The 27,692-nt window shown below is 47.0% G+C and overlaps 1 protein-coding gene across 1 annotated transcript in view; it reads right to left on the bottom strand.

Moving 5' to 3' along the window:
• DENND5A (DENN domain containing 5A) overlaps positions 1-27,692 on the bottom strand; it is a 315,605-nt gene that overhangs the window by 97,681 nt on the left and 190,232 nt on the right. The window contains exons 12-13 of the mRNA XM_030201008.1: positions 21,179-21,331; positions 14,812-14,896 (exon numbers count right to left, since the gene is read on the bottom strand). Coding sequence (XP_030056868.1) covers positions 14,812-14,896; positions 21,179-21,331 — 238 coding nt within the window. The remainder of the gene's footprint in view (positions 1-14,811; positions 14,897-21,178; positions 21,332-27,692) is intronic.

The raw sequence follows: 27,692 nt of genomic DNA, 5'->3' as shown, positions 1-27,692 counted from the left end.
GGATGCTTTGCCACCCGGTCTAGCACCCTGCCCAACATGGGCCAGGGCGGGAACACATAGAGAAGCTCTTGTGTCGGCCACTGTTGGAGAAGAGCATCTACTCCCAGGGATCGAGGGTCCCGTCCTCTGCTGAAAAAGCGAAGGCACTTGGCAATTGGCCGATGACGCCATCAGATCTAGGCTCGGCTGGCCCCAGCGCTTCGTGATGTCCAAGAACGCCTGAGCAGATAGCTGCCACTCTCCGGGCTCCAAGGTATGGCGACTGAGAAAGTCCGCCTTGACATTCATGACTCCGGCAATGTGGGCCGCTGAAAGCTGCTCCAGGTTCACTTCCGCCCACTGGCAAAGATTCATAGCCTCCTTGGCTAGAGGGGCGCTCTTGGTACCTCCCTGGCGGTTGACATAGGCCACAGCCGTGGCATTGTCCGACAGGACCCGTACAGGCTTCAACACCAGTACCGGGATGAACTCCAAAAGTGCCAACCGAATGGCTCTGAGTTCCAGGAGGTTGATAGACCACTTTGCCTCTGCAGGAGACCAGAGCCCCTGCGCTGTCCTTCCCAAGCAGTGGGCTCCCCAGCCCGACAACGAGGCGTCCGTCGTGACGACAATCCACTCTGGGGTCACCAGAGGCATTCCCGCAGACAACTTGTCTGTCTGCATCCACCAGCTCAGCGCCTTGCGCACTGCTGGGTCCAAGGGAAGGCGCACAGCATAATCCTCCGACACCGGAGTCCAGCGCTGCAGCAAAGAGTGTTGAAGCGGTCTCATATGAGCCCTGGCCCAGGGCACAACTTCCATCGTGGCCGTCATAGAGCCCAACAGCTGCACATAGTCCCAAGCCCGAAGGGGAGAGGCTACTAGGAACTGGTCCACCTGAGCCTGAAGTTTGACAATCCGATTGTCTGGCAGGAACACTCTGCCCACTTGGGTGTCGAATCGAACTCCCAGGTACTCCAGGGACTGAGTCGGGCGCAGCTGGCTCTTCTCCCAGTTGATGATCCATCCCAGGGAGCTCAAAAGAGCAACTACCCGGTCCACAGCTTGGCCGCACTCTGCATAAGAGGGGGCTCGGATCAACCAGTCGTCCAGATAAGGATGGACTTGTACCCCTTCCTTTCGTAGGAAGGCCGCGATGACCACCATTACTTTGGAAAAGGTCCGCAGAGCAGTAGCCAACCCGAACGGGAGGGCTCTGAACTGGAAGTGTCGTCCCAGGACTGCAAAACGCAGAAAGCGTTGATGAGGAGGCCAGATGGGAATATGCAGGTACGCTTCCTTGATGTCCAAGGATGCCAGGAACTCTCCTGCCTTCACTGCCGCTATAACAGAGCGGAGAGTCTCCATGCGAAAGTGCCGCACTTTCAAGGCCCGATTGACCCCTTTGAGGTCGAGGATAGGCCGGACAGAACCTCCTTTCTTTGGTACCACAAAGTAAATGGAGTAACGTCCCTTGCTAAGCTGACTTTCTGGCACCGGAACGACCGCGCCCAGGCGGATCAGATTGTCCAAGGTCTGCTGCACTGCCACAGCTTTGACCGGAGACTTGCAGGGAGAGAGTACAAACCCGTCTTTTAAGGGTCGGCAGAACTCTAGTTTGTAGCCGTCTCTGATGACTTCCAGCACCCACGCGTCTGAAGTTATTGTGGTCCACTCGCCCAGAAACGAGGACAGCCGTCCTCCAATCCGCACTGGGGCGTGGACCAAGACCCCGTCATTGGGTACGAGACCCTGGGGGAGGACCGGAGGGAGCACCTCCGGGACAGCGGTCTCTGCGAAAGGAATGCTGCTTGGGGGAGAAATTCCTCTTGAAGGAAGAGGGGGCAGAGCCCGACTTGCCCGGGCGGTACCGACGGGCTTCCTGCAACCGTCCTCTGAAGGTACCGGGACGAGTACTAGCCCGAGCCCTGACCTCTGGTAATTTCTTGCCCTTAGACGTGCCGAGATCGGTCACGATTTTGTCCAGCTCGACCCCAAAGAGCAGCTTGCCTTTAAAAGGCAACCTAGCCAGGCGGGATTTAGAGGCGTGGTCAGCAGACCAATGTTTCAGCCAAAGCCACCGCCGCGCAGAGATTGTCTGAGCCATGCCTTTCGCTGAGGCCCTCAAGACATCATACAGCAAGTCTGCCAAATAGGCTAAGCCCGATTCCAGGGCCGGCCAATCAGCCCTCAAGGAATGATCCGAGGGGGAAGCCCGCTGCACCATAGTCAGGCACGCCCTGGCCACATAGGAGCCGCAAACTGAGGCCTGCAAACTTAAAGCAGCCGCCTCAAAGGACGACCTTAAGGCCGCCTCCAATCTTCTGTCTTGGGCGTCCTTTAGGGCTGTGCCACCTTCCACCGGCAACGCCGTTTTCTTAGTCACCGCAGTGATTAAAGAATCCACGGTAGGCCACAGATAGGCCTCACGTTCACTCACAGCCAAAGGATAGAGGCGGGACATAGCCCTAGCCACTTTAAGGCTCGCTTCTGGGACATCCCATTGAGCCGAAATTAAGGTGTGCATGGCATCATGCACGTGGAAGGTTCTAGGCGGGCGCTTCGTCCCCAGCATAATGGCAGAGCCAACAGGGGCTGAGGGAGAGACGTCCTCCGGAGAGGAAATCTTCAAAGTGTCCATGGCCTGTAACAAAAGGTTGGGCAAATCCTCTGGGCTAAAAAGCCGCGCTGCAGAGGGGTCATCCGCTCCATCCGAGCGGGGATCCGTCTCCTCCAAGGAATCCGCAAAGGACCGTTGGGAGACCTCAGACACGCTGCCCTCATCTACATCGGAGGAGACAAATTCCTCCAAGGCCTGGGAATCAACCCGAGGGCGTTTACCTCTGGGAACCTCAACCTCTTTACCAGACGAGGGAGCAGGGGCAGCGTTGTGCATGAGGAAGGCCTGATGCAGCAGCAAAACAAACTCGGGGGAGAAACCCCCCATACTGTGCACTTCCGCAGTCTGGGCAACAGCCCTAGACGCACCCTCAACCGGCGCTCGCAATAGCGGGGGAGAGACATGCTGCGCATCCAAAATGGCGTCCAGCGCGAAACTCCGCGAAGGAGCCGCGCGGGAAGAACGGCTCTTAACTTTAGCCGCTTCTGTGCCGTCGCCCAAATTAAGGGCGTTCATGGCATTAATGTCTCCAACCTCAAGGGCGGCCCAAGAAGAAGCCGTCCGAGCCGCGTGGCCGGCCAAGATGGCGGAGGCGAGGAGTGGGGGATGGGCGTTTATGGCGGGAAAAACCGCCACGCCGGAGGAAGGACCGGGACATTCATCGGTCACGAAACTGTCACCCAACAAGGGCGAATCAGGCTTGAAGACCCCCGCATCCCCTCTAGAAGCGCTCAAGCGACCCGGGGAGCGACCCTTTGCGCCCTCGCCCTCCGACGCCATATGCCACGAGGAGAAGAATCGGGGAACCCCCTGCCCGCTATAAAAAGGTAAAAATTACCTGCTGTCCGCTCCGAGTTGTAACGACCTGGTGTCCCAGTGAGTAGCTGCAATAGACGCTTAAATAAACGTCGAAATAAACGCCTTTAAGGACGTTCAAAAATTTTTTTTTTTTTTTAACGGAGCCAGCGGGAGGGGGGAGAAAAGGAGGGACCTGGCACCACCAGGTTTGCACTTGCTCAAAAGAGCCCTCAACCCCAGGCACTCAACAAAACCTAAAAATTAGGCTTGGAGGCCTAGCCAGAGCTGCTGCTGTGTGTGACCACCACCTGCTGAGATAGAGAACATACTGAGGAGTTTCCGGCAGCACATGACCACATATAGGGAGGCAAAAGTTTGCTCTCTATCTCCACCTGCTGGTAGATGGACACAACCCACCAGTCTATGGATTGATCAGCTTGATGATATTGAAACAAGGTTGGATCAGTTGAGATGCAACACCTGTCTTGCATACTCCTTCACATAGGAGAAAATGTGGAAATAGAACTCACACAACATAATGTTTCATCACAATCATGACATTTGATTGGAATTTGCTGGATAGGTCTTTAATTGGAGCCTCTACAGCACTGTGCCTTACACACTGTGCAGCATGCAACAAATGTACGAACAACAGTTGTCACTTGTGACATTTTATCATCTAAATTAAACATAGAATTTTTTTTGAACATGCTGCAGCATGCCAGTTTTTCTCACTCTCTTCCCTCTCCTTTAGTCGACAGCTCCCGTGACTTCTCCATCAGTGCATTTGGTTAGCTCAACATTTTGAAACAGCATGCACACTAGAAGGGAATATGCTAAATAGTACAATAAAGAATAACATGCTTTTTCTCTCAATCCTCATTTGCATATGATCATTTACATGCAGGTACATGCTAATATCCTTAGAGATCACTTTAGTGTGCATGGAAGGGCTTTGGTGCATAGCTCACTAACAGTTTTAATGTTTTCACTAAACTTGAATACACAGGTTCGCAAGATTATATGAAGCTATGGTATTTACATCTACCAACATGAATTCACAATTTATCAAAATTTAGCACCTTAAGGGACAACCTACAGTTCAGGGCCAGTGCTAGGGTTTCTGGCACCCCCCTGCAGCCTATTAGTCGGCACCCCCTACCCATCTAGCATCTCCTCTCTCTCTCTTTTCTCTTCCCAACCCTTCCCCTCCCCCCCAGTGAGAGCAACACAAACTTTTCCACTACCAGACACCTACCCAGTGCTTTTTTTTTTTTTTTTAGGAAAAAAGGTACTGGTACTCATTATGGGTAACCTTTGGGGCTGCCCCTACAGTAGCCACACCCATAGTAACCACACCCCTTTTACCAGCCATGGTGCATATGAACAGGCATCATTGAAAATACTACAGAAAAATAATGTGATTTTTTTTTCATTATAAATAATTTCTGTAAGTTGTTACAGCTCCAGTGTACCCAAAATGACACAAACCAAATTAGCATACAGACCAGGAATTAGGAGAACAGTCTTGCCAGATCTGAAACACAATATATCAAAAAATCTCAGAACCTAACAAACAGATCCCTATTCAGACACTTGGCTTTGCAGTCACACATGCAGAACAGGGATAGCATCTCTTCAAATTCAAATAAGATAGACTCTGCATGCAGCACAATACCAGAAAAACAGAGAGAAACATGTTTCCTCCTTTACACTGCAAAGTAAGGAGGACAGCAGATGTAAATTCTCAAATTGGACATATTCCAACACTTCAAAATCGGGACAGAGCTCCTTTGATCATGTAACTTGGACAACAATCTTCCAAAAATGACCCCACACAGGGCGTGTTTCGGCGCACAGCGCCTGCGTCAGAAGTCATAAAAGTTGTAGTAACTAAATGTGCAGTAGAGAAACTTGCTCCTTTGCACATATATTAGAATAAAAGGCAGTCCCTTTGAAGGCTCTTGGTGCTTTCTTTTGCTATTTGGACTTTATTCTGTACTTTGGGACCAACATGATCAGGAAAACAAAGTCACCAGACAACAAAGGTAGAAACAATCATTTTGTATTCATCTTAGTGTTGGAATATACACAGCACAGAGAGGGTTCAGTCTCTGATTCTGCTGCTCTCTATCTGTTCTCTTAACTCCGTTTCCAGAGCTTCCTTTCCATTTATTTCTTTACTTTCCTCCTTTCTTCATTTCTTGCCCTACATCCATAAGTAAAAGTTGAGTCCTCTGCGGACTTGACTGGAGGAGGTACAGAGTGGATCTAGATTTTGCCTATTTTCTCCATCCATGTGCAGTTTTTCTCCTCTCTTCCCTTTCCCTCATCTCCATCAGTATGCATCTTCTTCCTCACTCTACTTTCCCCTCCATCTATGTCCAGCATTTTTCTACTCCTCCCTCCATTCATGTCCAGCATTTTTTCTCTCTCGCCTCCATCCATGTGCATCTCCTTTCTGTCTTCCCTCCCTTCCACCCATGTCCAGCGTTTCTCCTGTCTCTCCTCCCCTCCATCCATGTTCATCTCACTTACTCTGTCTTCCCTCCCTTCCATCCATGTTCAGCATTTCTCCTCTCTCCCCTCCATCCACGTTTCTCATTCCTCTGTCTTCCCTCTCCGCCATTCATGTCCAGCAATTCTTCTCTCTCTCCTGCCCTCCCCGCCATCCATGTCTAGCAATTCTCCTTTCACCCCTGCAATTCCCTCCATCCAGCAATTCTCCTCTCTCCCCTGCCCTCTCCTCCATCCATGTGTCCAGCGACTCTCTTCTCACCCTTGCCAACCTCTCCATATCCAGCAACTCTCCTCTCTCCCCCTGTGCTCCACTCCATCAACCCATGTCCAGTGATTCTCCTCTCTGCCCTCCCAATCATGTCCAGCGATTCTCCTCTCTGCCCTGCCCTCCCCTCCCAACCATGTCCAGCAATTCTCCTCTCTGCCCTGCCCTCCCCTCCCAACCATGTCCAGCGATTCTCCTCTCTGCCCTCCCCTCCCAACCATGTCCAGCGATTCTCCTCTCTCCCCTGCCCTCCCCTCCCATGTCGAGCAATACTCCTCTCTTCCCTGCCCTCCCAACCATGTCCAGTGATTCTCCTCTCTCCCCTGCCCTCCCCTCCATTGATTCTCCTTTGCCCTCTTATCCTCCCCTTCCATCCATGGCCACCTACCTCCCTTTTCAGCCCCCAAATTCCAGCCTTAGCCCCCTTCTCAGCTGCTGCTAGTTCTAGTTCCAACCCCAGCCTCCCACCTGCCCGCCCTCTTCTCCTGCGACATCCCCCTTTTTGATCCTGCCGCCCTGCGCATATTTTATTTAACCTCAAAGTCAAAGCGGCAGCAGTGACAGAAGCAGGTTCACCTCAAGCTTTCCTTTCCCTCAGTGTCCTGCCCTCGCAGAAACAGGAAATTACATCAGAGCTGCCTGCGATCATAAGGAAGGAATATGGGAGACCCTCATTTGCATGCGTTGTTTCATGCACTCGCCGGCCCTGATCTTGGTGTGCAGGGAAATGCGGGCACTAGTCCGGCGCCAATGGACTCTAGCACCCGCATTTGCTTTTGATCGTATGGGCCTCATGAATTTGTTGCTAGGTTCTCTTTTACCTAGAATAAGGAAAAATTATGCCCTACCTGATAATTTTCTTTCCTTTAGTCACAGCAGATGAATCCAGAAACTTGTGGACTATGACCATCTACCAGCAGGTGGAGATGCAGAGTACCAAACTGAACTCTGCTACATAGGATGGTATGCAACTTGCAAGCTCATTTTCAAAGCACTTAGCCTCCCAAAGTTCCATAGAAACCTATGGAACTTAGCCTCCCAAAGTGCTTTGAAAATATGCCTCTTGGTCAGTCAGTATTTCTCATAATAAAGCAGAAGGAATAAGGTGGCAAACATTTCTCCTTCCTCGCAGAAATGAGGCACAGACCTGTCAACTAGCAGAACTAGGCAACCACAGCAAGAAACCTAAGCAGAGAAACAGACTGAATTGATAGTGTCAACCTCAAGAAAGGGTGGAACTGTGGATTCATCTGCTGTGACTAAAGGAAAGAAAATTATCAGGTAAGAAATAATTTTTCACTCCTTGTCATCAGCAGCAGACTAATCCAGAGATTTGTGGGATGTAGCAAAGCAGTTCATAAGTAGGGTGGGAATCAGACACAGCCGCGGAAAGAAATGACATCCTGAACAATGCCTTAGATCTAGCTGAAACCAAATCAACCAGACAAGGTCTGGAAAACGTGTGTCAAGGACCTTGTAGGGGACCTTCAGGGAAGAGAATGAAGAGGATACACGCCTGGAGTACATACACCCAAGCAGTAAGCATCCAACTCTAGTGAGCTATGGCTGCATACAAGTCTGTGTTGCCAGACTGGGGTCCACCAGTAACAGGAAGGGAGACTACGCCCAGACATCCATTGGTGGCCTGAAGATACCAGAAAGGCCCATAGCGACCATGATATAAAGTAGCAGATGGAAACTCCCAGGATAACTTTCCTCTCAAAGAATAGAGAAAACAAAGGCTGATTAATGAAATGGAAATGTGGATACAACCACAGGCAACAACAGCTGTACCATGCTGAGTCACGCTTGACTCCGACACACGAATAAGGGATCTGCACAGAACACCGTCAGGATTTTAAATTAGCGATTGAACCATGCAAAAAATGCTGAGCTGGAGACATGCTCATCATGAAGAGATGGAGCCAGTTCAAGCATGAGAAGACACAGGAAAACTCCAATGTAAGACAGGGAGGATCCTGTCGCATGACAGGGCGAGACTGCACTCTAGGCTCAGAGCCAAGCAGAACCCTAAAGACATAGGATGAGCTGAAATATGATGCCAGTTAGCAACATTCCGTACAGAAAGGGCTGAGCTGTGCACTACAGAACACGAGAGGCATACTCCCCAGCTAAAAGATTCCTCAAAGTCACAGATGACAAGAACGAGACCAGTCCGAGAGTCAGATGTGAAGCAGCATCAAAGCCGTTGTGTATGTTCAGAGACGGGTGCACTTCCACCTGAATGAATGGTACAGTGCTCCTCATCCAGAGATGTAGCTGCACCCAGATCCAGAGACAGAGCTGCATCCCAGTGCTCCGTAATCAGAGATGAAACTGAACTACACATCCAGAGACATGGCTTTGGACAACTCCATGGATGAAGTTATGAGGCATAAACAGAGGAAGAAAGCGATCCACTTCCTGCAATGAAACTTCGCCTCGCGCTCTAGAAGTAGAGTTGGGCATACATGCAGAGAAGGATCTATACCCCAAAAACCAGGAGGAAGTGGTGTCCCATAGACAGATGGAGCCAATTGTACTAGGGTGATATGGAAGAAGCAGAGATGAAGCCAAGCTTCGCACCCAAAGATAAAGCTATGACCCACATACACAGATGGAGCTGCACTCAACAGGCAGCGATGGGACTGTGCTCAGTTATCAGAAATAGAACTCTGCCCCACAAAGGAGCCACAGCCACCAGGCACAGACGGTCTTGTTCAGAACCAAGACTAGGGGTGCGTTCCACACTGGAAAAAGGTGGGGTTTTCTCCCCATTCAGATATGGAGTCATTCCAATCTACAGAGAGGAAACTGAGAATGGCATTCGGAGACGAAACCAAAGTGAGACTGAGACCAGCAAAGCATATATGAACCATGCTAGATATGGTGATGTGGCCACCAGGTGCTGCCAGAACCGTGCTTGACAAATACCAAGCAACGCAACATGTGGAAAGGGGAAACCATGTTGTACAGACAGTTATGGAGCTCTGTTCCACATGTACCAACAGAAGAAGCTCAACAGCCATGAAAGAACCAAATTCTGCCAATACCATAGAGCCACAAGCAGCTGTAGCTGTAGGCATGTGCTGAGCTGAAGCTGTCACTGTGAGGCAAAGGTCGGCAATAGCTACAAGAACTGCCGGAGGCCAACACAACTGGAGCTGCTAACAGCGAAGTGCCTGTAGAAGTAAAAAGACAATCACACCACCTGCCCAGCACAGCAACCACAAAGTGTCTTCCACCTATCAACAGCAAAAAAACAGAAGGCTGCAACCTACTACTACTACTAAACATTTCTATAGCGCTACTAGACTTACGCAGCACTGTACAAATCAACATGAAAAAGACAGTCCCTGCTCAACAGAGCTTACAATCTAAATTGGACAGACGAACAGACAGCTAGGGGTGGGGAAATTGCAGTGGTAGGAGTGATAAGTGAGGGTGTTGAGTAAGAGAGTCAAGGTTAGGAGTTGAAAGCAGTAGCAAAGAGATGGGCATCCCACCCAGCACCAACTCCAAGCCACGTCCAATAGTGCAAGCTCTAAATAATTGAAGGGCCCCTTGAATAAGAGTCCACTAAGGGGTCTGCTCAACATTTCTATTGTCTTGGGACTGTGCATCAATTGTATTGGGACTTTTATTTATGACATTTATATCGCGCATTAGCCCGAGTAGAACTCAGGTTCAATGTGGCTTATATAACAATTAGAAAAGCATGAACATGTTCAAAATATATTAACAGAAAGTAAAATACATCATACAATGTTAGACCAGTAAAACTTAAGCTAGAAGCAGATGTAATTAAATATTTAGTGATGTAAGCTAGATAATTGAAATATGATGGAAAAAAGTAAGGGCTAGGATTAGATGGGATACACAGGAGTAGTGGGAGGTGGGATAAAGTAAAAATGAATGCTACGAGTTTATTCAAGAGGAATGCTTATTTCTTAAAGGCTAGACTGAAGAAGTGAGTTTTCAATAGACTTCGGAATAACAAATAATCATTGGTGCATTTGAAGATTTTAGGTAAGGAGTTCCAAATTTTAGTGCTTTAATATGAAAAGTTAGAAGTATGGATTATTTTGTAGGTTACTCTCTTACAATTTGGGAAATGTAGGATAAGATATTCTCTAGATGATTTAGAGGCATTACATGAGGCTAAATTCAGTGAGGTTATTCATGTATATTGGGGCTGAACCATACAAAATTTTATGAATGAAGGTACATAGCTTGAATGATATTCTATCTTTTATTGGCAGCCAATGTAAATTGTACAGAAGGGAAGTTGCTTTGGCGAAGCATGGTAGTCTGAATATGAGACGTGCGGCAGTGTTTTGAGCAGTTTGTGGGGTTTTTTTAAGGAGATCTCCTTTAAGTCCTGTGTAGAGTTGCAGTAATATTAGGACTAGGCAAAACTGTCCCTTGTTGTGGTTTGTTGCTGTATTACTATCACATGTAATTATGTTTATTCCTGCTGAACATTTAAATAAAAGTTTTTAAAAATCTGAAGAGCAATTGCCCATGCCGGAACAGCCTCAGGGTTGCTAAAGGCAATGCCACTATATGCTGAAGTCGAAATCCACAAATGCAGTCGAGAGCTGAAGGTTGACAGTGCTGCAAGGGACTGAATAACAGGTCAGACAACCGGGAGTCTAAGGCTCTCAACACCACATCGGATTGCCACCTTAGGTAGGCCGTGCTGAGATGACTGACGTACCCCCCAAAGGCAGTCACTGAAGTAATGCACCACTAGATGCTCATGCATACACAGGCAGCCAGCTGCCCCCACATCAGAAAGGAGAAAAATGGCCATGCCTCAGGAAGGAGAAAAAACAGTCCAAGTGGTATAGAGCCGCAGCTACCAAAACAAAGAATCCCACAATCCAGTACCTGGAGTAAACACAGCAGAGGGCAGCAAATGCCTCTGCAAGTGCAAGCACAAGCCAAAAGCTGCCTCTGCAGCTGGGAAAGAGCAGGCCAGGTAACTGTGAGGAGACACTGCCCCTTAGCTTGAGGCGAGAAGGAAATACACACCTCCCAGGAAAAGAGGACAACCCACACCAGCAAAGCCAGGGCTTCAAAAAAGTGAGTTGCAGACTGAAAACACAGCTGGAAGGAGTTGCCTGGAAAAGACTGTCGAAGATAAAGCCGCAAGGGCAGCTGAGAAGCCAAGAGTGACCTGGGAGCACAAAGGTCCAGGCTTCCTCTGTGTGGGAATTCACCATGCGATAAGGAGCCAAGACCCAAAACAACAAAAGCAGACATAAAACCTCTGCCAATCAAGGAAACCAGCACCATCCACACCACAATAGCCCAAAAGCTGCGAAGACAGAAAAGGAGAGAGCAATCCATTATTACAGCCTGTGACCAAGATAGCTACTGCCAACTGAAGAGAGGTACTGTTAAAAAGTGCTTCAAAATCGCTCCCGCATTGGCCCAAAAGTACTGTCCCGAAAAAAGGAGGCAAACTCCCACACAAGATGCTCAAAAAAGAAATAGTGTACTGCTGCAGGTGCGCTAACCCAAACAGTACAAACTCAACAGAGGGGAAGAAAGTTCATACTCACAATTCTGCCAGCCTCACCAGTACCCACAGGACTTCTGACTCTGATCAGGTGGCTGAAGCCAGACAGATTGGAGGAGTGCAGAGACAACCCCTCTCCTCCAGAATGCTACATAAGCAGAAATCATTTCTCTTCCAACATTATTTTTCCCCCCAAAGGTCTATGAGAAGGAAGGAAATGGCGGGGGGGGGATAGACCTGGCACCACTAGGTATCAAATCAGGTACATTTACCGGCATAGACATCCCCAACCTCAACTGAACCAGGGAACCCCGAACAGGAATCACAGAAGCAGAAGAAACCAGGAACTTGTGAGAGACTGTCCACCGCCTGCTGGAGATAGTGAATAATGGCTGACCAAGGAGCATACAGTCCTTACGACAGAGTTCAGTTTGGTACTTTATCTCCACCTGCTGGTAAGTGGTCATAACCCACAAATGTCTGGATTCATCTGCTGATGATGACAAGGCAATTATGTGGTTACTGAACCTGGTAATTAGCATTTCTTTGTTAAGTAAATTGAAGCTAAATCTTGACATACTGTGGTCCTTAACAGCAAAATGTTTTGAATGAATATGAAATCTTTGACCAATGATATGGATTTCAGAAGCCTCCTTTCTCTTCTCCTCCAGAGTTCGAGATGGTCTTTCATTTATGTCCTCAATCCTGACAACAAGCCCTATGTGCCAGCTCATTTTCATGTATGTTTGTAAGGAGCCAAAAGGGACAGAAAACTACAGGGGCTCAGTTTAATGTGTATGCATTAGTTTCTACAGCATCTTCATACAGTTTAGCATGGAAGTAGATACTGGGTAGCATGCACATTAATGGCATGAGCACACAATGGAGGCTAATTTTTAGTATGCATGCTAAAATATTTTGCAAGTTCTAATAGTGCATAAGCCACACAGTGTGAATTTAAAAAGAATTTACTGGTTACTCTCCTGTCCAACTTTAGGAAGGAACTGTCTTTTGGGAAAAACATCTTACTTCTTCAAATTTGATATGTCCAGCGTGTTCGACATGGTTGACCACAATCTCCTCCTTACGTTACTAGCAGAATATGGAGTAGGAGGTACTGTCTTGGATTGGCTTAGGGAATTTCTGTCTTGTCGATCCTATCAGTCAAAGTCCAGTCCACTATTTCGCCATCTTGGAGATCTCACTGTGGAGTTCCTCAAGGCTCCCCCCTATCGCCTACCCTATTCAACATCATGATGACTCCACTAGCAATGGCCCTTTTCAACCATGGCCTGAATCCTTACATCTATACTGATGATGTAACTATCTACATCCCCTTCCGATCTTCCTTAGCTGAAATCTCAGCAGAAATTCAGAACAGTCTCACCATCATGGTCAATTGGGCTCACACATTTAAGTTTAAACTTAATAAGGAAAAAACGCATTGCTTCATTCTCTCCTCCCAGTTCAAAAAGTCTCTCCCGGGCACGATTGCTGCGCTGGACTTCTCCATCCCTATCGCAGAAAGTTTGAAGCTACTTGGGGTCATTCTGGATTTCCACTTGGCTCTCGACCTTCAAGTTTTGTCAATTACAAAGCAAATGTTCCTTTCCATGAGGTCCCTTAAGCGTATCAAGCAGTTCCTACCGTTTGACCTATTCAGGATTCTAATCCACTCCCTCATATTGAGCCATTTCGACTACTGCAATGGAATTTACACCGGCTGCAAAGAACACGCCCTTAAGAAACTCCAGACAGCGCAGAACACGGCAGCGAGACTACTATTCGGCAAATCTCGGTTTGAAGCAGCAAAACCCCTTCATGAGAAGCTCCATTGGCTCCCAATTAAAGAACGTATCAAATTCAAAATCTGTGCTCTTACCCACAAGACTGTATACGGGGACGCTTCAGCTTTATATGTACAGCCTGACTGACCTCCCTGCCAGAAATTCCGAGAAGTCGTCCTGCACCTATCTCAATCTCCACTTTCCTAACTACAGGAACTTAAGATACAAACTACTCTTTGCCTCTTCTTTTTGCTTTATGTGTCCCCGATACTGGAATGCTCTACCATCAACGTTGAGAGAGACAGCCGATCACAGTCTGTTCAAGAAGTCCCTAAAGACCTACCTATGTGATCGATCTTACTCTTCTGCTGCTTGATCTCCTGCAATCCCGCATTCCTTTCTCCTGCCGTTTCCCTCCCTCCCCCTCGTCTTCCTTATTCTCTGTCTTGTACTAGAATTATTATGTTGTTCTTTTCATCAAATGTTGTAAACCACATAGAGCCTGCCTTGGTGGGATTATGTGGGATATAAATGTTCACAATAAATAAAGAAAAATTTGCTTACATCTGGAAGAAACGACTGCCCCGGGTCCACCACTCCATTATGTACCAGTTATGAAAGAGTGGGGGTATGGGGGGGGTCCCTTTTTTCTATCATTATCAAGCAGCCCATCTCAGGATACTGGCAGATTGGCTCCAGGGCCCTATCAAGATCTGGAAGGACCTGGAGCAGACTTGGATGGAGTCACAGCCTCCATGGGCAATTTCATGGTTACCCTGTCGGCTTTTACAAACAATAACCAAGACTGTTCCTCCTTTGATTCATGGTATTTTTTTGGTTTAGGGCTGGGTCCCAGATAAGTTCTATCCTGAGAGGAACTATTTTCTGCACATGGCGATTTGGTCAGCCCCACATTTTGCCCTGGGGACTTTGGACCCCCATTATCATCAATGGGCATATTCTTGCTTATCTTAAGGTTTGGGACTATTATGCTAAGTGAAAGTTGGACTCTAATACAACCCTGGTGCCAGTCCAGGCGGTGTCACATCATTCTCTCACACCATAGGACAGTGGAGTTTTGTTTTCTCTTCCGAGGGGGAATTTGTTCAGGACTCTGTTGGGGGTAAGGAGAGGGAACCTTGGGAGAGGGTTCTATCATGTTCTTGTGTATGTTGTATTTGTTTAGCAACTTGTTTATGATTTGAATGACATGTTATTTTTCTTTAATAAACAAATTCAAAATAAAAGAATATACCCAAGGTGCTCAAGCTACCAGACATAACTCTTCTCACAAATTCAAAATAAAAGAATATACCCGAGGTGCTCAAGCTACCAGACATAACTCTTCTCTTCTTATTTTCTTGGAACTGTAACAAGTGAGACCACAGAGCTGATTTTCCCTGAAATGTTTAAAAAAAAAAGGCAATAGTTTATTTCATTAAAAAGTCTAGTTTGAAATATATGAGCATATATTTCTTCTTATAAAGCGAAGATACTTATCTGTAACAGGTATTCTCTGAGGACAGCAGGCTGATTGTTCTCATATGTCGGTTGGCATCCACGGTGGCCCAGGAACGGAGCATTTTTCCCAGCAAAAATCCACAAAGCTTTGCGACAGCTTCTGGAGCGTGAGGGACTCATACCACACATGCGCGGCCATCTTCCCGCCCGCGCACGTCCGTTCCCGTCTCGGTTATATCAAAAACCAAACAACTCCAAAAGGGGAGGTGGCTGGGTTGGTGAGAACAATCAGCCTGCTGTCCTCGGAGAATATCTGCTACAGGTAAGTATCTTCGCTTTCTCCGAGGACAAGCAGGCTGCTTGTTCTCACATATGGGGTATCCCTAGTCCCCAGGCTCACTCAAAACAACAAAAGAAGGTCAATTGGGCCTCGCAACGGCGAGGACATAACAAAGATTGACTTACGAAGAAGCATATAACTGAGAGTGCAGCCTGGAACAGAACAAAAAATGGGCCTAGGAGGGTGGAGTTGGATTCTAAACCCCAAACAGATTCTGCAGCACCGACTGCCCAAACCGACTGTCGTGTTGGGAATCCTGCTGAAGGCAGTAATAAGATGTGAATGTGTGGACTGATGACCATGTCGCAGCCTTGCAAATCTCTTCTATAGTGGCTGACTTCAAGTGAGCCACCGACGCTGCCATGGCTCTAACACTATGAGCCGTGACATGACTCTCAAGAGTCAGCCCAGCTTGGGCATAAGTGAAGGAAATGTGTTTCCCAACAGCGACTCCCCTTCTGTTGGGATCAAAAGAAACAAACATTTGGGCGGACTGTCTGAAGGGGGTTGTCCGCTCCACATAGAAGGCCAATGCTCTCTTGCAGTCCAATGTATGCAACTGACGTTCCACAGGGCTGGTATGAGGATGGGGAAAGAATGTTGGCAAGACAATTGACTGGTTCAGATGGAACTCCGACACCACCTTTGGCAAGAACTTAGGGTGAGTGCGGAGGACTACTCTGTTATGATGAAACTTCAGGTAAGGAGCATGCACTACCAAGGCTTGAAGCTCACTGACTCTACGAGCTGAAGTAACAGCCACCAAGAAAATGACCTTCCAGGTCAAATACTTCAGATGGCAGGAATTAAGAGGCTCAAAAGAAGGCTTCATCAGCTGGACGAGAACGACGTTGAGATCCCATGACATTGGTGGAGGTTTGACTGGGGGCTTTGACAAAAGCAAACCTCTCATGAAGTGAACAACTAAAGGCTGTCCAGAGATAGGCTTACCTTCTACATGATAATGAAAAGCACTAATTGCACTAAGATGAACTCTTACTGAGTTGGTCTTGAGACCAGACTCTGATAAGTGTAGAAGGTATTCAAGCAGGGTCTGTGTAGGATAAGAGCGAGGATCTAGGGCCTTGCTGTCACACCAGACGACAAACCTTCTCCATTTGAAAGAGTAACACCTCTTTGTGGAATCTTTTCTGGAAGCAAGACATGGGAGACACCTTTAGAAAGACCCAAGGAGGCAAAGTCTACGCCCTCAACATCCAGGCCGTGAGAGCCAGAGACTTGAGGTTGGGATGCAGAAGCGCCCCCTCATTCAGAGTGTTGGAAAACACTCCAATCTCCACAGTTCTTTGAAGGACAACTCCAGAAGAAGAGGGAACCAAATCTGACACGGCCAAAAGGGAGCAATCAGAATCATGGTTCCGCGATCTCTGAGTTTCAGCAAAGTCTTTCCCACCAGAGGTATGGGAGGATATGCATACAGAAGGCCGTTCCCCCAATGGAGAAGGCATCTGACACTAGTCTGTCATGGGCCTGAAGTCTGGAACAGAACTGAGTGACCTTGTGATTGATCTGAGTGGTGAAAAGATCCACCAAGGGGGTGCCCCACGCTTGGAAGATCTTGTGCACTATGCGCGAGTTGAGCGACCACTCGTGAGGTTGCATGATCCTGCTCAACCTGTCGGCCAGACTGTTGTTTACGCCTGCCAGATACGTGGCTCGGAGATACATTCCGAAACGGCAAGCCCAAAACCACATCTGGACGGCTTCCCAACACAGGGGGCGAGATCCAGTGCCCCTCTGCTTGTTGATGTAGTACATGGCAACCTGATTGTCTGTCTGAATTTGAATAATTTGATTGGACAGCTGATCTCTGAAAGCCTTTAGAGCGTTCCAGACCACTCGCAACTTCAGGAGATTGATCTGAAGACCTGATTCCTGGAGGGACCAAGCTCCTTGAGTGTGGAGCCCATCTACATGCGCTCCCCACCCTAGGAGAGATGCATCCATTGTCAGCACTTTTAGAGGCTGAGGAATTTAGAAGGGACATCCCAAGGTCAAATTGGATCAAACTGTCCACCACTGAAGGGAATTGTGAAATTCGGTGGATAGCTGGATTGCATCCTCTAGATTCCCTGCAGCTTGATACCACTAGGAAGCTAGGGTCCATTGAGCCGATCTCATGTGACGGCGGGCCATGGGCGTCACATGGACTGTGGAGGCCATGTGGCCGAGAAGTCTCAACATCTGCCGAGCTGTGAACTGCTGAGACGCCCTGGCCAAGGAAACTAGGGACAGAAGACTGTCTGTCCTCGCCTCGGGAAGATAGGTGCGAGCCGTCTGTGAATCCAGCAGAGCCCCAATAAATTCCAGTCTTTGAACAGGGAAAAGATGGGACTTGGGGTAATTTATGACAAACCCGAGTAGCTGCAGCAGTTGAATAGTCATCTGCATGGACTATAGAACTCCTGCCTCCGAGATGTTGTTCACCAGCCAATAGTCGAGATAAGGGAAAACATGCACTCCCAGTCTGCGTAGCGATGCTGCAACTACTGCCAGGCATTTTGTAAAGACCCTGGGCGCAGACACGAGACCAAAGGGTAGCACACAATACTGGAAGTGCTGTGTTCCCAGACAAAATCGAAGATGCTTCCTGTGAGCTGGAAGTATCGGGATGTGTGTATAAGCATCCTTTAAGTCCAGAGAGCATAGCCAATCGTTTTTCTGAATCATGGGAAGAAGGGTGCCCAGGGAAACCATCCTGAACTTTTCTCGGGCCAGGTATTTGTTCAGGCCCTTAGATCTAGTATGGGACGCATCCCCCCTGTTTTCTTTTGCACAAGGAAGTACCTGGAATAGAATCCCAGCCCTTTTTGCCCTGGTGAAATGGGCCTAACCGCACTGGCGCTGAGAAGGGCAGAGAGTTCCTCTGCAAGTACCTGCCTGTGCTGGAAGCTGAAGGACTGAGCTCCCGGTGGGCAATTTGGAGGTGTGGAAATCAAATTGAGGGAGTATCCTAGCCGGACTATTTGAAGACCCCACCAATCGGAGGTAATGAGAGGCCACCTTTGGTGAAAAAATTTTAGCCTCCCTCCGACCGGCAGATTGTCCGGCACAGACACTTTTATAGCGGCTATGCTCTACCGGAGCCAGTCAAAAGCCCGTCCCTTGCTTTTGCTGGGGAGCTGCAGGGGCCTGTCTAGGCTCACGCTGTTGACAAGAATTAGCGCGCTGGGGCTGAGCTTGAGAAGGCTGACGAGAAGGTGGATTGTACCTACGCTTATTGTAAGCATAGGGAGTATTCCTCCTTCCCTGGAAAAAACGTCTACCTGATGAGGTAGATGCTGAAGGCGCCCAGTGGGAGAGTTTGTCGAGGGCGTTTTCTCGCTGGTGGAGCTGCTCGACCACTTGCTCGACTTTCTCGCCAAAAATATTATCCCCCGGCAAGGAACATCCACAAGCCGCTGCTGGACTCTATTGTCTAGGTCAGAGGCACGCAGCCATGAGAGTCTGCGCATCACTATACCTTGAGCAGCGGATCTGGAAGCAACATCAAAAGAGTCGTAAGCACCCCTGGACAGGAATTTATGACACGCCTTCAGCTGCCTGACCACCTCCTGAAAAGGCCTGGCCTGCTCCGGAGGGAGCTTGTCCACCAAGTCCGCCAGTTGCTTCACATTGTTCCGCATATGGATGCTCGTGCAGAGCTGGTACGACTGAATCTTGGACACGAGCATGGAGGACTGATAGGCCTTCCTCCCAAAAGAATCCAGGGTTCTAGATTCTTGTCCCGGAGGCGCCGAGGCAAAATCTCTAGAACTCCTGGCTCTCTTGAGAGCGGAATCCACAACCATAGAGTCGTGAAGTAACTGCGACTTCATCAACTCAGGTTCTTCGTGAATCCGATATTGGGACTCAGCTTTTTTGGTAATGGTGGGATTACTTAGTGGTTTCATCCAGTTCCTGAGCAATGTCTCCTTAAGGACATTATGCAAAGGGACAGTGGATGACTCCTTAGGTGGCGAAGGATAGTCAAGGACTTCGAGCATCTCAGTCCTAGGCTCATCCTCAGATACCACAGGGAAGGGAACAGCCACAGACATTTCCCGGACAAATGAAGAGAAAAAGGCTCTACAAGGGAGAAAGCTTTCTTTCTGGTGAAGGAGTAGGATCAGAAGGAAGACCACAAGACTCCTTGGAAGAGAAATACCTGGGGTCTTCCTCTTCATCCCATGAGGCATCCTCCTCGGTATTGGACAAGAGTTCTCTAACTGCAGTCCGAAACCGGGCCTGTCTCGACGCAGAGGAACCCCATCCTTGATGGCGATGCCGAGAAGTCAACTCCTGTGCAGGCAGCGATGAAGCTCTCCAGCGATGTCGATGGGGAGTCGACCTGGGTGGCAGCCGAGGCCGATGCCACAAGCAGTACCAGCGTCGGGGACCAAACCACAGGCATAGAGCCAGCTGCCGCTTCCATCTACGGCACCAAGGGCGCAAGCACCCCCGGTACCGAAGCAGACTGACACAGCAGCCTCTCCAGAAGGCCTGGAAGAATGGCTTGGATGCGCTCATCTAGAGTCGCTGTCGAGGAAGGCTGTGGGGTCGGTGCAGAGATCGGCATCAGAATCTGTGGAGGCCTGGGAGGCGGTACCGGGCTGTCCGAAGATCGATGCACCGACACCTCTTGTATGGGGGGTGAGCGCTCCTCCCAGTGTCAACGCTTCTCGGGTGCTGAATCCCTCGACGCCCCAGAGCTCCCGGTACCATGCCTCGAAGGATACCGATGACGATGCTTCGCCTTCGCTTGAAGCACGTCACTGGTACTCCTCGGTACCGACGAGGAGGACGTGGAATCCACACGCCTTCTCGGGGTCTCGGTCCCGATGGGCCTGCACACCAGGAGCCTTCAAGACAGGTGGAGACCCACTCGACGGCTCACTACTCCCAGCTAGTGGTGATGTCCGGACAGCAATTACCTGCGCTCCCAATGTCGATGCCATCCTCGATGCCGCCGACCGCAGTACCAATGTCGACATCGAGGAATCTTAGTCATAGCTCCGAAAAGACGGTCCTGAAGAGCTCTTCTCAATGCCTGTGTCCGCCTTTTCAAGCTGAGACACAACTTACAAGCATCTGGGCGATGGTCGGGCCCAAGGCACTGGATGCACGTGTGCGGGTCAGTACCAGAGATCGACCGCTGGCATCGAGCACACTTTTTGAAGCCGCTGGGAGTCTTCGATGACATGGAAGGAAAAATCGCGGCGGCGAAATCAAAAGGCTCGATTGTGCCAACAGAGTGGCACAAAAAGAGAACCGCGTACGCACGAAAGGAAACTTAAAAAGGGGGGAAAAAAAAAAAAAAAAAAAAAGAATATAAGGGGTTTTTTTAAACTGGAAAAAGAAAAAGACAAAAGAGGCAACTTAAAACAACAAGAAAGCTCGAATAAACAGCGCGAAGACGCCAAAGTCTTTCTCTGGGCCTGAGGGAGAGAGACAGGCACACAGCCACTCTCCTCCACAGAAAAAGAAAAACTAAGGCGGGAACAGCCGCGCATGAACGGTGCGAGTCCCTCGCGCTCCGGAAGCTGTCACAAAGCTTTGTGGATTTTTGCTGGGAAAGATGCTCCGTTCCTGGGCCGCCGTGGACGCCAACCCACATGTGAGAACAAGCAGCCTACTTGTCCTCGGAGAAATCAAGATTCTTTCCATACTCCAGCCAAGGCTTTATTATAACTGATACACTGACAATTCATTCCACTTATCAGAAACATACCATAAGAAGAAGTAAGCAATAAGAAAATCATACCACAAAATAACTCACACTCTGCTGATATGCACACTGACATAGCTCTTGTGCTTGGGGTACAACAAAAGCTACATAAGTTGATTAGTTCCATCAAATCAGAAAATAGCAGTTTTGTACCTGTTTGACTTGTAGACCATGGCTCCATATTCTTTCTAAGAGGTCACACAGACTGGCTATCAAAGTGTTCTCCTCCACTCCAGTGATATTCACTTCACCATGACCCAGTTCTACTGCTTCTCGGCCCATTTTCTCCACAAGCATTCTCTTTGTCTTGATAACCAATGACAAAATAACATTGTTTTGTTAGGTGAGACCTCAAATACACAACATACCATACTCAGATTATTTATTGGGTGTTAATATAGTTGCAAAACAATTAAAAATTTTAATAGCACAATTAATCACGATTTAATTTTCTAATCACATGATCACATAAAGCATCCCCCCCTCACAATCCGTCTCCATACAATGTAAAATATACACAGCAAAAGTAAATTTTCAAAACTGACATTTTATTTACTGAACTGAAAAAAAATCATTTCTCTTACATTTGCTGTCTGATTTTATTTTTCTAATCTTGTTCCCAGTCTCTCGTCCTGCTTCCCTCTATCTGTGCTCTGAACTCTGCTTCCAGGGCCTCCTGTCCATTCACTATATAATTTCTCTCCTCCATTCTTCTTCACTTCCTGCCCTATATCCAATCTTTCACATTCAACTTTCTCCCATTTTCTGCCTTCTTCTCACATCTATCTAGTTTCCATCTCTACCCTTCAATCCATGGGCGACATCTCCTCCCTTCCTCGCCCCACCATCAATGTGTTTCTCCTCTCTCTTCCCCTCTGTTTATGTCCAGCATCTTCCTTCTTTCTTTCTTTTTCTTTCTTTCTTCCATCCATCCCCATGTCCAACATCTGTCCCTTTCTTTCCCAACAATCAAGCACTGCTCCTCTCCCCATCATCCTGTCTAGACTCATCTCTCTGATAGCAATAGTGAGCTGAATGTTTTTAAATATCTAATCAAAATATTGAACGGTATCCATTCTGTTAATCCTACTTATCTTTATCTTTTTTATGTCTTTTTTCTATATTAGACTCAAAGCAGAGAAAAAGACCTAATTAGTCCTTGCATGGCGTTACTGTGCTTAATGTGCTCAAACGCCAGCGTCTCTTGGACTCCGTTATAATCCTCGGTCTTAGAAAAACTCTGCTTCTATATAGTGAATAATGAATATAATAATCAACAATGATAGCCAATCGTGATATTTCTTACCTCTAAAATTTAATGTTATAAACAATACTTAATGTTACTTAGCTTTGAATCTTGCCCTACGGGGCTCTCCGTTTCGCTATATATAATAAGCTTCTTCAGGGGGCCAAGCAACCTTTTGGCTAATCATGATATCTATAATCAAACAAGAAGCTTAGAGGAAAGAAATATCACGATTGGCAATCATTGTTGATTATTATATTCATTATTCACTATATAGAAGCAGAGTTTTTTTTTAAGACCGAGGATTATAACGGAGTCCAAGAGATGCTGGCGTTTGAGCACATTAAGCACAGTAACGCCATGCAAGGACTAATGAGGTCTTTTTATCTGCTTTGAGTCTAATATAGAAAAAAGAAGAAAAAAGAAAAAATAAATAAAAAAGACATAAAAAAGATAAAGATAAGTAGGATTAACAGAATGGATACCGTTCAATATTTTGATTAGATGTTTAAAAACATTCAGCTCACTATTGCTATCACGGTGAAAGTTTTTTGCTGAAATTGTGTCCAATAGGATTTTTTTGTAGACTCATCTCTCTCAATTCCCCACCATTATCATCCCATCTCTTCCCTCTCATACACCATCATCCAGCATTGCTCCCATTTCTCTGTCTTGCCCCCCCCAAAAAAAAAAACACCCAGCATCACTACATCTTCCCTCTCTACCCACCACCACCACCACAAAAACAAAACCATCATCTCACATCACCCCATCTCTGTTTCTTCCCCCTCCCCATCTAGTATTGTCTTGTTCCCCCCCCTCCATATTCTGCACTGTTCCATCTCACCCCCCCCCCCTTAGTCTGCACTGCTCTGTAAATCCTCTCCCCTCCGCCCCCCCCCCATATTCTGCACTACCCCATTTATCTCCCCCATCTCCTGCTTTGCTCCATCCATCTACCTTTCCTCTCCCCCTCTTGCTGGATTACTCATATGGTTTCCTGCTCCTGTATTGGCTCACTGTTTCTCCGGGACTGATGTGACTGCGGCGTCAGTAGCAAGCAGAAAGCAGGCACGAGGACATTCCCCTGTGTGTGCTGACATTGGTTCTGCCAGATCCAGAAACAGCAAGTTATATCAGAGCTTAAGGCTTATTTTCCTAAAAAGCAATTACCTTTCTGTGGACAAACCATCAAGATGTTTCCAGATGTTGTGAGGGCAACTCAATTGAGAAGAGCCTTTCTACAGTTAAGGACTAAGGTATTGGCTGTGGGAGCTACCTTCTTCCTTAAATTTACCTGTAAAAGTTTGATTTCCTTAAAGAATAGTAATTATATTTTACTGGATATATTTCAGTTGGAGACTTTTTTTTGCAGTACTATGGTCACACCATTGTTTTTCATCCCAGCCTTACTGGATGCAAAGAAAGCCAAGGGAATGCTCTGTTATACCAAAGAGTGCTCATGCCTCACCAGGATGTGGGTCTCTTACAGCCCAACCCCATCCTTAACACCATACTTCACCTTCTTGGGGTAGGTGAAAAGAGGTCAGCCACCTAACGTCCAAAGATACAAAGCATATCCACATCACCCCACACCACTTCCACTCAAGTCTGTGCTTAACACACATGCAACCATGCTACGCATCTCAGACCCACAGTCCCTCCTCCTTGCACCTTGAGCCCCTTATTCTACCCTCTCACCTAGCCCCTTCCTACAATCTCCCCTTCCTTCCCCGAACCATGAACATAGTAACATAGTAGATGACGGCAGAAAAAGACCCGCACGGTCCATCCAGTCTGCCCAACAAGATAAACTCATGTGTATACCTTACCTTGATTTGTACCTGTCTTTTTCAGGGCACAGACCGTATAAGTCTGGCCAGCACTATCCCCTCCTCTAAACCACCAGCCCCGCCTCCCACCACCGGCTCTGGCACAAACCGTATAAGTCTGCCCAGCACTATTCCCCGCCTCCCAACCACCAGCCCCGCCTTCCACCACCGGCTCTGGCACAGACCGTATAAGTCTGCCCAGCACTATTCCCTGCCTCCCAACCACCAGTCCCGCCTCCCACCACCGGATATGGCACAGACCGTATAAGTCTGCCCACCACTATCTTCATCTCCCCACTACCAACCCCTCTTCCCCCCACCGGCTCCACCACCCAATTTCGGCTAAGCTTCTGAGGATCCATTCCTTCTGCGCTAGTATTTGATACAGAAATGGCTCTAAGCATCCCCCATTGTGGAACCTACATCTTGCCGCTAAGTTATAGAATTGCCCGTTAATGACTAAAGGTAGTTAAGAAAATACGATCAAATAAATCAATAGATGCATTTTAGACGGTATTTGATGTGGATCATAAGTGTTGAATTTTGTTGATGTATAAGTACACTTAAAACCTGAAATATTCCTCTGTATTACTTCTGAGTCCCACTACTGTCTTCCTCTCCTCTCTTAGTTTAAGCAGCAGTGAAGGACATGGAACATTTGCTTAACCCAAAATCTCCCTTCGAAATAAATGAGCGGAAAAATGTTTCTAGCATTGGATACTGGTCCCCCATCTTTTCATATCTGCTGACTGCTCCTTTTCATACCCTGCCCTGATGGAAATCTAAGCATCACTTTTTGCTGACATTGCTCATAATTGGAAAACAAAATGTTATTGCAGGCTACAACAGATTTGTTTTTGGTAACAGTGGAAGGATAAAGACTCCGAGTTTCCGAAACATTCCTTCTAGTCAGTTCCATTCGATGACAGATGTTTGTGAAAGACCAGTTACGTGAAGTGTCCTGAAATTAAAGGTTAGCCAGAAAAAAAGTGCAATTTCATGCAAAGGTGTATACAGGTTTTACATCACTTATCTGAAAGAAACACGGGGAGGGTGGGGTGACTGGAGAGGTCCATGTCAAAGGAAACTGACTGATCTATGTTTTATCCTCAATGCCTATGTCATTTAGGGGCCCTTTTACTAAGCCACATAGACACCCAACGCATGCCAAATTGGAGTTACCGCCCGGTTACAGCGTGGCCCTTGTGGTAATTTCAACTTTGGCACGCATCCGCTACGCGCGTCTGAAAAACATGTTTCATTTTCCGATGCGCGGCAGCTACACGCGTGAAGTGGAATTTGACATTCGTAGACCATCACTGCCCGGTTACTGTATGAGACGTTACCGCTAGGTCAACGACTTGCAGTAAGGTCTCAGACCCAAAATGGACATGCGGCAATTTTCATTTTGCCGCACGTCCATTTTCAGCAAAAAAAGGCATTTTTTGTAGGTGCGCTAAAAAATAACTTTGCCTGCGCCCAAAACACGCGTCCACACCACCAAATGAACCTCACCCCTCACTTCACCATTTTATATGCGTCAAACGTCACGCCCTATAGTCCCCCAGTTTGACTCATTGTAATCATTATGAAAAACCTAACCACTCACAAATCAGGCAAAGACTTTGCCTGTCCCCCAACCGATCAAGCAGTACCATAATCTGGCTAGGTCTGAAGCAGCAAAGTTCCCCATATTAGCAACTTATACAGATAGGCTTACAGGGTATTATTCCTGTCTCGTCTTCCTTTGCCAACCCACTGCCATTTTGGTGCAGTTCCTTTTGCTACATGTCTCCACATACCCAAAGGCCGTTGGGTCATTGGTGCTATCTCCACACCACTATCTTCGAGGGCATCCTCAAGAGTGTGCACGCATTACTGCTGGTCCTTTATGCTGAAGGACAACCAGGACAGGTAAAATCACTTTCAGCAAATGTTGCCCGACAGAAGGGTGTTATCAGTGAAATATCTGCAAAAAGTTCAATTTTAAGTCTTCCCAGTTAATAGTGTTCACTTTCCATGCTGCCTGTAGGATGCTCTGATGGGAAACCTTAAAAAAACGTGCAATATCATCCCCTGACCTATTAGGATATTTAGGACCCAGCGATTGATGGGCTCTTTCAAACACAATTGTCAACACCTCTTTGCCATTACCAGAGGTCCTCAGGAATGCTTTGCAGATCCACTCAGTTATCTCTACTCTATTCTCACTTGGTGGCCCCTTGGGAATACTTCTCACTTACAAATTGTTCCTCTGTGAATGGTTTTCTAGCTCTTCCATTTTTAAAAGCACTTCTCGATTTGTATTAGCAAAACACTTTGTATTAGCTAAGTCTTTATAGCACTGCTGAAGGACAAACAGGTCCTCCCAATGATCCTCCAGTCTCTCCTCCACTTCCTCAGCTCCACGAGCCCAGAATACAATTCCTTCTTATTTCCTTTAACTATTGGTGAAACTCCTCCCAGTAATGAGTCGGGTCCTCTGCCAGCAGCTTAGGATCATCTGCTCATTGCCTGTGGTGTACTCTGTGGCCGTTATATTGCATTTAGCACATGCTGCAAATTCCACGGCAGAGTAGGTTAAGGCTTGCAAGTCAAGAGTTTTTTCTTGGGTTTGGTACAATTGATCTAATGACAGTTTGTCTAATGGACAGTTGGTCTAAGGATACAATTCATCTAAAGTACAATTCATCCAAAAGTTAATTTGTCTAATGAACAATTGGTCTAAAAATTAAATAACAAGATAAAGATGTAAAGTCATGAACTTGTCATATGGCAGATCACTTTTTTTTAAGTCAATAATGAGACTACATCACATGCTTTTTGAAACGAGATGAAAACAAAAGCTGTGAACCGAAATTGTATGTTACAATTCTATAAAAGGTAGAAACTGTTATAAAAGTTTATGCTTCAAGTATAAAATCCAGAACTTCAGTTGATGTTCAGTTAGAACAAACAGTGATGTTTGAGGTAAAAGATTTCAATTAAATCATAACTGTTACAGTGGATATATTTAGTAATGGAGTTCTCCAATTTGCTTGATTCAGAAATGGGGAATGAAGTTAGTTACCCAAGGTTATCTTCTGTTCCTACGACTTAAGCATGTCAGAAAAATGGCAGCAGAGACTGCTTACTACTGGAAGTACGAAGACAGAGACTGTAATGGTCAGAAGTCACAAATATTAACAGCCAGCATTAATTTTCTTCACTCATATATATGCAAGTTTATAAAATTAACTTTTTAAATAAAGTGTGTGCGCTAATCTTTAAATTTCTGTTACCTTGCTGTAGTTTTTTCTCACAAAATTATACTGAATTTTGCATCAGTATCCAGTCTCCTCTTTTGTTTAGACCAATTGTATTTTAGAACAACTGACCAATTAGTTGTTATGTATTTTAGACCAACTGTCGGTGACCCTTTTTCTTCACTACCATTAAATGCTGCCTGATTGGTCCTGGAGCCTAAAACACAGACATTATGCTCAAAACTCTCCAGAGGTGGACAAGAATGATACCTTTAACACTGATATGGCTCCATTCAGTTCGGTGATGTCCCCAGAAACCAGTAGGTTTTTCTTTCCACCACCCC

This window comes from Microcaecilia unicolor, chromosome 4, assembly GCF_901765095.1.
Source record: "Microcaecilia unicolor chromosome 4, aMicUni1.1, whole genome shotgun sequence".
In the NCBI taxonomy this organism is placed as follows: Eukaryota; Metazoa; Chordata; class Amphibia; order Gymnophiona; family Siphonopidae; genus Microcaecilia; species Microcaecilia unicolor.
The sequence above is the reverse complement of the archived record's forward strand: the minus strand, read 5'-3'. Positions and strand labels throughout refer to the sequence as shown.